Consider the following 12,258-nt stretch of genomic DNA (forward strand, 5'->3'; position numbering starts at 1 on the left):
AATTCCCCATTAACTCTCGTACATACGAGGTACCGGGGTGAATAAGCTTCACTGCCATCCTTATCCTGGTGTTCCTCCCATGGTGTGGCAGGGGGGGGGGGGAGGGGAGGGAGGATGATTTGGGGTCATATTTCATAGCATTGAAGTCACACTGTGACCGCTTAGAGACTGCTGGTGTTTGACCATCAGCAAGAGATGATGTACTACACTTCAAGCCGTGTCATCTGCCCTGATGCCACCCACTCCATAAAGGGGCCCTCCCCACAGGCGCCACCCAGCCGCAGCAAAAGGCCACCTGGTGGGATGGCCATTGCCAGGAGTCGGGATGCTCCGGGGCGACTGGCACGTACTCTTCAGCATACGTGGGTTGTTAACGGTGCAGGCATCAGCCAAGCGATCCCTGTGTGGTCAGGCGGCTACAACCAAGAGGGTACATGGCAGACCCACCACAACGGACTGGCTATCATGCTGGATATCAGGCACAAATGAGCTAAGAAGTAAATTGTAGTTGACAGCACAGAAAGTGGTACTGCATAGAGGATGGAGGAAACACATCCAGGAGGGTGACCTCAACCAACAGCTGTAGAATGAGTGGAAGTGCAGATCCACACTGACAAAGGATGTGGGAGGTCTCTGTGCATGATGGACACTATGCACCACGTAAGGCGACCTTCCCCAATTAACTCGCCCTTCAGGAAAATTTTGAAAAATGGAGGTCAAACCCTACAGGGGGCCATTACATAAAAGCCAATACACGTGAGACTCATTGTAGTCGCCTCTTACAACAGGTGTGAATACCTAAAGCCTATTCTAGCCCCCGGACCCACAGTGCGTGGGAGGGAGGATTGGGGGGGGGGGGGGGGGGGGGGGGTGCTCATGTTGGTTCTCCTACTTAAGAGGCTGGTTGTATCCCACACCGATTGTCACAAACAGCTTTTAACTATCTTATAAGAGATCTAAATCTATCAGAGACCCAAGCAGAATTACTTGGGTCTTATCTTCAAGAAAAGAACCTGTTTAAAAAAAAAAAAAAAAAAAAAATCGCAGTTTTACATTCCATAAACGATAGCTTAGCCTTTCCATTTTTCTCTCAATAACAGGGAGTGTGGTATACTGTAACGACATAAAAGGACTACTTACAAAATTTTGGACAATTCACAATTTGAAAGAATAGCACCTATTTAAAGATTCCTCAAATAGTAGTCTCAAAGCTATTCTCTTACATAATGGAAATGAGAAACCTTTGATGCCAGAGGCCCATTCCATTTAGTTAAAGGAAACCTATGAGACCACTAGACTACTCTGTTCTGGGACTTCTGGGAATCCAGACTGCTTACACAAAATATTGCTCTTCCTCGTATCACTGGGACAGTAGGACAAGGAAAGACCATTATGAAGTCAAAGAGTAGCATTTTAGAGACATATTCAACCCCAGTGAAAAAATGTCACATACCTAGAAGCTGTGACATGTTTCTGAAATTACATTTCCTTCATTTCTATTTGGATTTCTTCCAACCTAAGCTTGGAGATGTGAATAATAAATGTGGTGATTCATTTCACCAATGCATCACTGCCATGGAAAGACTATATAAGAGAAGGTGTTCACCAAATCTTTTGGCAGAGTACTGCTAGACACACATACAAAGAGTTTCACTACCCAACCACAAACAAAATTTCCAGGAGAAGTTTCTAACTTGTCAGTATACTTCAAGCTTTATTCAGCTTTCTCATTCTATTTTCATTTCATTTTATGTTTTGTAATACAAACAATTACTCTTGTATCTAAAAACAAAGATGATGTAACTTACCAAACGAAAGCGTTGGTATGTTGGTAGACACACAAACAAACAACACACACACAAAATTCAAGCTTTTGCAACCCACAGTTGCTTCATCAGGAAAGAGGGAAGGAGAGGGAAAGACAAAAGGATGTGGGTTTTAAGGGAGAGGGTAAGGAGTCATTTCAATCCCGGGAGCAGAAAGACTTACCTTAGGGGGAAAGAAGGACAGATATACACTCGCGCGTGCGCACCCATCCTCACGTATACAAACACAAGCAGTCATATGTAAAGGCAAAAAATTTGGGCCATCACTTTTCATTTTCCTCTATGACTCTGAATCCTTATTCTCTCTGCCTCATTTACTTGTAGAACTTGCCTTACAAAGACAGGGTGATTATGCTATACAATTCTTTTGTTGGATAATTACCCGTGAAAATGCTTGGAATTGCATTTCTTCTGATTGTGCGCAGTATTTTGCTTGTTGGCCCAATTATATCCAGGAAGAAACCCAGAAGAGAGGATGACATAGCCATGAAACACAATAAAATAACGGTCCTCATCAAATTAGCTATTTCTTGATTCATACACCGTGGTGCTAGAAAGAAAAAGAAAAATAATTCCCTACTGTTTAAAATGAAATTAAATGACACTAGGAATCAAATACTACTGGAAACATACTCTCTTTCTGAGGGTAATACTGAATAGTTACAGGTGGTGAAAATTCACTGAATGTGTAGTCTCGCTCCGGTTCACTTGGATAATCAGCACTGAAAAACTGATACACAGCTAAATGAGGAGAACAGATACTGCCTCGAATTCTAAACCATCCGAGCTGAGCAAGAGAAGTGCAAGTCAAAGCAATTGTAGCCATGTGAAAAAAGGCTGCAACAAAATTCCTTTCTTGGTCCTTTGGCAATGACCATCTCTGACGTGGAAAACAATTTTGATTGTGCATTTCCGCCCCTTAAATCTGAAACAAATAAAAAAAAATCCTTCTGTAATTTGATAGTGTGAAATTGAGAAATAGTAAATGGAAATAAGTCACATGGAATTTCAGTATTAATAAAAGATAAACATGCTAACTGAAAATGAAGGGAATATAGCTTAAAAAACAAGCATCTGTTTAAGGAAATAATTTAACTATGACGTATTATGGTCCTCAGTAACTTATTACTTCTCACTACTATAAAGTGGTATAAAATTCTTGATTTTTTTTTATTAAAAAAAAAGTAGAAGATGAGCAACACAATTATGTCTTCCTGTTCACAGCCATAGATTACTTTGAAAAAAGAAAAAAATTACAATATGCTCATTCCCATTTCAAATACATTTTAAGAAAAAAGAAAGAAACTGATGCACCATCAAGGAATTATCTGAATGGAATCTGTTGATATGGTGAATATGTACAGACAAACAAACAATTACAATTTCAGAAAAATGTGATGATTCATTTGACATAAAGAGCACCGCAAACTGAGTAAACTTTGCCCTTATGCAAGCAGTTACTCAGCTGGGCGCTGACAGAGTTTTTGTCTGTATATTACATCAGATCTACTGACTTCCACCCCATTCGGATAATTCCTTCACGGTACGTCTCCCTCCCCCCATACTTTTTCTTCTTTTTGTCTTAGAGTGAATGTCCAGACACCTACCAAAAGTCAACTATTACACCACCAGTAATATACCTCACTACAATTTCCTGGTTAATCTCCCATAAGTAGGGTCGACCACCTTTGACTGCTAAAACTATTTACTCACAAAATTCACCGTTGTATTTTGACCTTTTATTGATTTCCAACTGGAGTACAGCAAAGTTGTTTTGGTTGCCATCAGAAAGTTGAAAATGTTTTCTGGTTCAATGTTACTTAGGTAAAAGCTACCTTGTGTCCCATTCTCTACATTTTATGATTTATGTACGATATATGTACCTAATATGCACCAAAATACTTGTCAGAGATTTGGCTATTATCTAATATAGCTTTTCTGAATCTACTTTTACCTTTCATAACAAAAAAGGCATTAAATACAATGCAAACATATCTGTGTATGTTACACATCAATATGTTGTCACAACCTTGAGTTTTGCATACACATTCACTGGGTATGTCAACGCTCAACCAAATTGTTGCCTTCCAACCTAACCTACATGCTACAAATTAGTCTGTTCCAAAAATCAATATTTCAGATGGAGCACTGTCACACACTAGCTATTAATTTATGCATACAATTATGATATATATACTACTACATCGTTGTCGTCGTCCTGTCTCATGTTAGTTAATGTCTTTTCCATTAATTTCTTTCAGCAGCTGTTCATTAGAACTTCTTTCAGTTCATGGTGTTTTTGTAGCTTTTCTCCACATTCACATCTCCCTTGCTACTTTTTTTCCCATTTCTTGATTCCCCGGAGTCCCCCTTGCACAAAAATAGTTTAAAATGCTCCAAATATATGTCTTGATGAATTTCCGTCTTGTTCCTCACCCTATTTTATTGGTTGTATTGCACTTTCTATAAATAAATATGGAGAAAGCGTAGCATTTCCAGCCCTCCCCTTCCCCCGATATTCTTACCCTAGCCCCTCGTTAGTGCCACTGATATCTATTTCTGTACTCTAGTTTATAAACTGACTCAATCTTTTCTCTCTCCAATTAATTTCAATTTATTTATTTTTTCAAAGAGTATCTTCAATTACAGGTTCCCTGGTTCCTTCTCCTTTCCTAAATCCAAATTCGTCTTGTCCTATATGTGGCTTAGAATTGCAAGATTCTATAATTTGAAAAATCATCAATAATTTTCTTCTCGGCTACATCTACACAGGTTAAAGACAAAAAATATAAATATAAAATTGTGATATCCTGAAACATTTTACTGTACTCACTTTAAAGTGTCTAAACAACAAAGTGTAATATTGGATAGGATGGAGAAATAGTTTTAACAACCAAAGGGAATGTTTGTGTTTGGAATAAGCACTGTTAGCACACACAACATTTAATAATGTCTATAATAAATAAGTACTTTTTGAAATGGCATTATTTAGTCATTTTGTATCCAAGATCGCATTTTTTTCCACACATACCTATCACTTAGATCTGATTACATCACAGACTTCCCAGATATTCAAGGCATTTTCCATATACTGGGAATCCTAGGCTTTCACTGAATTTGCATTTCTATTTGGCATCCCAGAATTAAAGTTTCAACCTGCCTTTGTATTGATAGCACTATTTTATTTCCTTACAGATTTTACGATTCTTAACAGTTAATAACAGACAGACAACGTACCATTGACACTCAAAAACTCAAAATATTGTTGACTTCCTAATCGATAAACAAATCTTGCACTCATGACATTATTGATGGATATGGTGCAACTATGTTACAATGTGCACACCCATAGTGTCAACTGACACAGCTGCATGGTACAATAACAGCGTTACAAAAACAGTAACTATACAAAGTTTTCAGTACCATTGCCGCCATGAAGATGGCACCCACAGTTCCTGTACAGACACGTCTGTTACCTTCCTTATTACTATATTAGCTAAATAACTACATCATCAAAATACTAAGTCATGGCTGTAAATAAACAAGGTTTCTAGTGGCACAAAAAGGCGTGAATAGAATGTCTTAACTTAATGGTACTGACGATCTCCTTCGTCAAAACCTCTAGCGAATTATCGTACAAGCTATGGGCACTGACGTTTATATACTAAGCAAATTTAATAACATGGTCATCTGAATCCTTGAATGCCACTACATACAGTCTCTTTCCAACCACTTAACTGCAAGCGTATACCTGATCCCTACAACACAAACATACTATCATTAAAATTTCTATGCAATTACGTCCTTATGTTAAGAGTTATTTACAGTTCATTAAGAAGTGTCTACATTTTATGAAGTTTGTATTGCTTTTGACGTATATCTGACAGCGTAGTTACCTGCGGCTAATATCACGTAAATCACTTATTCCCTACCGAAAATGTCATTCATGGTTTCTTATTACTAGCATAGTCAAGTTCGAAACCTTTTAACATGGCAAAATGACAATGTATTGAGAAACAATTTTATATGTCATTCACTCAGCTGCTTTTCTTCCGTGTTTCTGAGCCTCAAGTATAACCACATCTACGGTACCAACATTCAGACAACAAATACTTTGGATAAGGGTAGTGTGTATTTTACTGTGTTACACTTTAGTTGCCAGGCCCTCTGAATTTTTGGTTGGTCTCCCACTTGTTTCTTAAATATCCCAGAAAATATGTGATTATTGTCAACCTTCCGAAGTTATCCAGTGTTACATAAGCGAATAAAAGTAAAACAACAGTCATGAGCATGCAGCAAAGAAGTATGTGGCATACTAAACAGTGTATTTTCCTTGGAGCGAAACATGCAAGACATCGAAGAACGACAAATTTTATTTTTTGGTAAAGGTTTCTGCTCTACTATTGATTAATTAATTCGTAGCGATTACAAAATTATACAACGAGCTCATTTCAGTGTTTTTTGCCATCCTAAATCGTATGTGTGTAGATGGTATAATATTTAGGGATCAGTTGAGAACTGAATACAATCGCGGAGGTAAAAAAAAATAAGGGAGGTTTCATTACGTCACAAACTTGACGCCGATGTTCGCTATCTTAATTAGCCCAAACCACTAGGTTCACCGCATTCATACATCCATACATATAGTCTACGCCCCAGTAGTTCAATGCAGTGGCTGAGTGGCACTTCCCCGAGACGTCACTCTGAGACGTATTGGCAGAGCAAATACGCAGCCAAGAACAGAAAACGTTCGAAATTTCTTTCCTGACATTATGTAATTCATGCAAGCTCTATAATTTTAGTATTTAAAACAGTTGTTACATGACAGAAATAATGAACAAGAAGCACTCGTAATTAGTAGTCTGCTAGCGTTTTGGGATTTTTAAAATGGCGCCCACTCTGGCATCAAAACAACGTGCTGCACAAGTCTGGGGTGCCACGTCCCATCTGTTTGTACCTACATGGATAAAATCCCTCAGCTTTGACCAATGATGTCATTGGTTACTCATAAGGCACGTCCGCACGCAACAATCTCTCTGCGCAAATGTCTGTGCACGTCACAACTGCGCAGACAGATCGTTGCGTGTGGACAGGAGATTTGCACCGACATAAGGTGTGTGCAAACCTGGAAGTTGGAGGTTTGAGCGAATCGTCTCAAATCTGTGGGTTCAAACCACATCTGCGCAGACAAGTTGGAGCGTGTGGATAGGAGATCGCCGCAAATCTGGAGGGAAACAGGTGCTTGTGCAGTCTAGTGTTTGTCTTTGTGCGCACGGAGCAATAAAATCGCTGACGGTCGTCAGTGTTCTAGACAGTTTATCATTGAATTCATTGAATTTTATAGAAATAACCCATGCTTGTGGACGATTAAAAGTAAAGAGTACAGTGATGGGAACAAAAAGACAGCTGCATACAATGCATTAATTGAAAAATTACGAGAAGTTGACGCACCGGAGAACTGAGAAACAGTAATAATAAAAATCGTTGTCGACTGTTTACTGTAAATGATTATCAAAAGTTCAAAAATCTCGAAGATCTGGTGTTGGAGTGGATGAAATATACCAGCCAAGTTTGTGGTATTTTGTGATTCAAACACGTCTAAAGCAGCAAAAATATTGTGATTCTTCATCAGCAAAATTATTATTTTTAACTTGACAGAATTAATGTACTTGACCTGCCTTCATGAACTCATCCTTCAGGACAGCGTAAAAAGCTTCACTTGTGTTGGATATAATTTCACTCAATGCTTGTTTAGAAATTGCAGTTGAAAATTTAAAGTCCTTATAGCTCCTTCCTGTTGCCAGGAATCTTAATGTAACCGTCAGCCGTTCATGGAGAGAAATTGCTCTTCTCATTCAAGCATTATTTCGTATAATATGAGAGGTTACGAGCTTAAAGAGATAATTATAAGTTTCGACATCCATATGTAAATAATTACGCCAATCGTTAGGGTGGCCCTGCAACTCTCGCAGTAAATGTACGTGCGAAAAATGCTTTCGCTTTAGCAGCCACATGCATACCATTTTGACCGCTCTATCTGTTTCCTGCGTTTTGTCTGAATGTTTCTTGCAACACAAGTTGCGAACACAGACCACAACAGAATTTCTTCAAATCCTAATTCAAAATAAATTAATTAAACTTCTGACGTTTTCGGCGAGCGTAGTCGCTTGCCACTGATATTTCTTTTCTACATCGACAGATGGCAGAAGAGTAGTAGATTGGAGTTTGTGTCTTGGGAACGCAACACATATGCAGCGATCTTTTTTGAATGTACAGACATCTGCGCAAACAGATCGTTGCGTGTGGACCGGCCTATAAATATTAATGTGTCTATTTTTGAGTCACAGATACTAAATCGATTGTCTTCTGTGCCGCGGCATCATCATTGTAAATTGAAAGAAATGAATGTGTTTTTCAAAAGTCAGGGCCAGACATTGTATACGTATTTTGTCGCTTGTATTAATTTAATTATTTTGTTCGTTCAAATACATTCGCTACTTATTTTCATCCTTAGTGAGTTAGAGATTTTTGGAAGAATTGTTTTTTCATTCTATACAATTTTTACTTTTTGGTTTTTGTTGAATAGGTTTACCTGTCTTAACTGTAGTACGGGATACAAATTTTATAGTTGCCACTGTTTTTCGCCTTCGCTTCCAGTATATATTATTCTGTTAATACTAGTACTGTCGAAGGCGAAAAGGCTGACATACGACAAATTTGTATCCCGTACTCCAGTTGGAACTATGTAGGTCAACTGAAGAATAGGATACTAATGCCATCAAAAACGAAAAATGCGACATACATAACGCTGGCATCCTTTAACTCAGTTGAACTACGAAGGAAGTATCCAGCTCTTCAGTTGACCTATATAGGTGTTAGCTATTTTTCGCCTTCGCTAGATTAGTATCTTATTTTTCAGTTACAGGACACAAGTTTTTCGTATGTCGCTTCTTTTCGAATTCACTAGCACTAGTACACCCTGTTCTTCTGCGACTTATATAGCTCACCTTATTGGAATTTGCGCAGCTGAATAAGTATTAAGGAGAAAAAAGGACATTTTACTAATAACTATATTTGCACATTGAAGAACAAAAAAAATTTACAGCAAACACAACAGAAGATTAGCGCACACAAAGAGTGTTAGACAATGCCAAAGAGGTCTATTTTACACAGTGCACTTTGCTCCGTCACACACGAAATATATTGTTCACACAATTCCAACACCCCTCCTTGAACTTATATTTTGAGTGTTGCTTCCACAAGATAAACCAAATAGTCCCACAATCTTCTCGAACTTCTCCCTTTTCAAGGGTTTGGTCAGAAGGTCAGCTAACATGTCTTCTGTGCGCAGATAGTCCACGGCAATGTTCTGTCTCTCTATGTGGTCCCGAATGAAATGGTGCCGTATATTAATATGCTTTGTCCTAGCACTAGTAACATCATTTTAGCTAGGTTTATGGCTCCCTTGTTGTCACAGAAGATGGTTGTAGGTTTCTCAATTAAATTGGGTTCTATTTCACTTATTAATGTTCGCAGCCATAGTGCTTCCTGTGTGGTGTAAGATAGTGCCATATACTCGGCCTCTACGGTGCTCAGTTTTTTGCTTTTGACAGGACCATGATGTGAGGCCCCCCATTAATTTAAAACAGCAGCCAGTGGTGGAGTATCTGTCTCCCAATTCACTCCCCCAGTCCGCATCACTATATCCCTCTAGTTTTGCGTTACCATCTCTATGGTATTTTAACTCATAGTTTGAGGTTCCTCCTAGGTATCGGAATATCCTCTTTACAGCTTTCCAGTGCTTTTCCTTTGGGTCTCTGCAATATCTGCTCACTGAATTGGCGGCAAAAGCAATGTCAGGTCGTGACATTTGAGACAAATATAACAAACTCCCTACTGCTTCTAAATAAGGAACATTCTTGCCACATTCCAAATCTGTCTCATTTACACTTAACTTCACTCCTACTTCCATTGGAGTACTTATGGGTTTGCAATCACTCATGCCAAATTTCTTTAATATGTTTTCCGTGTATGATGATAGACTTATGCTCAATTCTTGCCTTTCTTCATCCTTAGTAATCTGCATACCTAAATAACGTTTGACTTCTCCCAAATCATGCACCTTAAACTTGGTTTGCAGCTGTTTCTTGAAAATTCTCATTTGGCCTTCACTTTCAGTCAGGATAAAGAAATCGTCCACCCATATCGCCATTATTATTATTTCTTCTTTTCTCCATTTATAGTAAATGCTGGGATCTGCCTTGGATTGCTTCATATTCATATTTATTAGAGTTTCATGTAGACATCGATTCCAGCAACGTCCACTTTGTTTAAGTCCATAAATACTTTTTCTCAAACGCCAAATCTTTTTACTTTCTGATCTGGTTTTTATGGCTTCCCTTGGTGGAATGACATATATCTCCTCCTCCAATTTCCCATTTAAATATGCCGTTTTAACATGCATATGAGGGATTATTAAATTTCGTTTTACTGCCAAGGCCAAAAGATATCTCAATGATGCATACTTCACTACAGGTGAAAAAGTTTCTTCGTAATCTACCCCTTATTTTTGTGAATGTCCTTTTACCACAAGTCTTGCTTTGTATTTTGGTGATGAGCTTTCAGGGTTCTTCAAATTGAATACCCATCTTGCCTGCAGTGGTTTCTTATCTCCTGGCATATCTACCCATTCAAAGGTTTCGTTCTGATACAAAGATTCTAATTCTCTCTTTATCGCTTCTTTCCATTCTTGACAGTTTGGGCCACTCATTGCTTCTTCTGCTGTTCTTGGCTCATCATTAAAAGACTGTGTTGTATCCATCTCAAAATCCGGATATTCCTTCGAGAAGAACGCCTTACATTGTTTTCTTCATTTTTTTCATCGTCTAACTCATTGTCATCATAAATTGTATCCATTTGTCCTTGGCTGTCGTCTTCCTCTTCCTCACTTTCTATTTCCTCACACAAGGTTTTACCTTCTGAACTAGGTGCAGTTGTCTTAGTGGTTTTGCTCTCTTTAGAGTCCTTTCTATTTTCAAAGAATATTACATCTCTACTTGTGGCAATCTTTTTAGTCAATGGGTCCATTGGTTGGTAGCCCTTTGAATTTTCACAATAGCCTACAAAAATATACTGTTTAGCTTTTGGATCCCATTTTCCTCTTAGACATTTTTTCCTCTTGGACATTTTACTAATAACTATATTTGCACATGAACAAAAAAATTTACAGCGAACACAACAGAATAATTAGCGCACACAAAGAGTGTTACACAATGCCAAAGAGGTCTATTTTACACAGTGCACTTTGCGCCGTCACACACGAAATATATTGTTCACACAATTCCAACACACCTGAAGGACAGGTAGCTGTAGTTCAGCTGAGGTACAGGATGCCAATATTACGTGTGTCGGTTCTGTTGTTTAGCTAGCATTAGTTTCCTATTCTTCAGTTGGCCCATATAGTTCAACAGAAGTAAGGGATTCAAATTTAACGTATGTCAACTCAACTGAAAAACAGGATACTAACTTGATAGTGCAGTTGAGGTACAGGATACCAGTATTATGTAAGTTGACTTTTCCGTCTTCGCTCTCCTCCATACGGCGAGAGAAGAGCTCTGACAGTTGACTCAGTCTTGGCGCGTTTGCTTCATGCACCCACTACGGCCAGTCAGATCGTGAACTTTTGTTTACATTACCGTGGCAACATCTCAGTGTTACCGTAGTGCTGAGCGTCCACTGCTTTCAGTCACTTGCGCCACATTGTCGCGTCCCAAGCGTAGGTTTTGCGAGGGATTGAGCGACACGGTTCGTAAACGGGAATTAGCCGGTTGACCTAATTGAGAGGGAGACTTTTGATCTGGCTAAGATGTTAAATTCCCTGGTGTGAAGGTACAAGGCTAGGATGTTGGTAGAAGTAAACTCGTATGGACGTTATAAAAGTTCTAATTTATTCATAAAGAATACAGATCACCCTAACTGCGTAGTGATTGTACCTACAGAATAGCCAAGCCCATTACAGAGACGGTGACTGACTTCCACCGTTCTGGCTGCCTGATAGAACTTTCCAGCACTTTGCTGCCCACACTAGCACCCTACGTCAGAGTCCCGCGGTCGCTGCCTAAACGCTCATCGGCGACTATCTCCAACTGTCTGCCTGCAGCCCGCCCTCAGCCCAAGTCGGCTGCTACTCACGCTGACTACCGTCGCTGCCTAAACCCGAGAGAGAGAGATCCCCGGAGCGGCGTGCCTCCGAGTTTTGTTAGCTCTTCCCCTTCGACCCCGCCAGCGCTTGGCATGACGTAGCGTCGAGTGCAACTTTTCCTTATTAGGGATTGTTTTAGTATTAACTTCAGTACTTTTCTTCAGAAGCTGGGTGGAGGGGTAGAGGGGCCTCTCCCTATATGGTCACGCACTGCGTCCTGAGCCCTTCATT

The 12,258-nt window shown here is 39.2% G+C and overlaps 1 protein-coding gene across 1 annotated transcript in view; it reads right to left on the reverse strand.

The window, feature by feature from the left end:
- LOC126342851 (transmembrane protein 127-like) overlaps positions 1-6,133 on the reverse strand; it is a 28,490-nt gene extending 22,357 nt beyond the window's left edge. Inside the window, exons 1-3 of the mRNA XM_050001891.1 lie at positions 5,723-6,133; positions 2,460-2,751; positions 2,209-2,376 (exon numbers count right to left, since the gene is read on the reverse strand). Coding sequence (XP_049857848.1) covers positions 2,209-2,376; positions 2,460-2,736 — 445 coding nt within the window. The 5' untranslated portion in view covers positions 2,737-2,751; positions 5,723-6,133. The remainder of the gene's footprint in view (positions 1-2,208; positions 2,377-2,459; positions 2,752-5,722) is intronic.
- Positions 6,134-12,258: the final 6,125 nt, after the last annotated feature.

Source organism: Schistocerca gregaria, chromosome 1 (genome assembly GCF_023897955.1).
Source record: "Schistocerca gregaria isolate iqSchGreg1 chromosome 1, iqSchGreg1.2, whole genome shotgun sequence".
In the NCBI taxonomy this organism is placed as follows: Eukaryota; Metazoa; Arthropoda; class Insecta; order Orthoptera; family Acrididae; genus Schistocerca; species Schistocerca gregaria.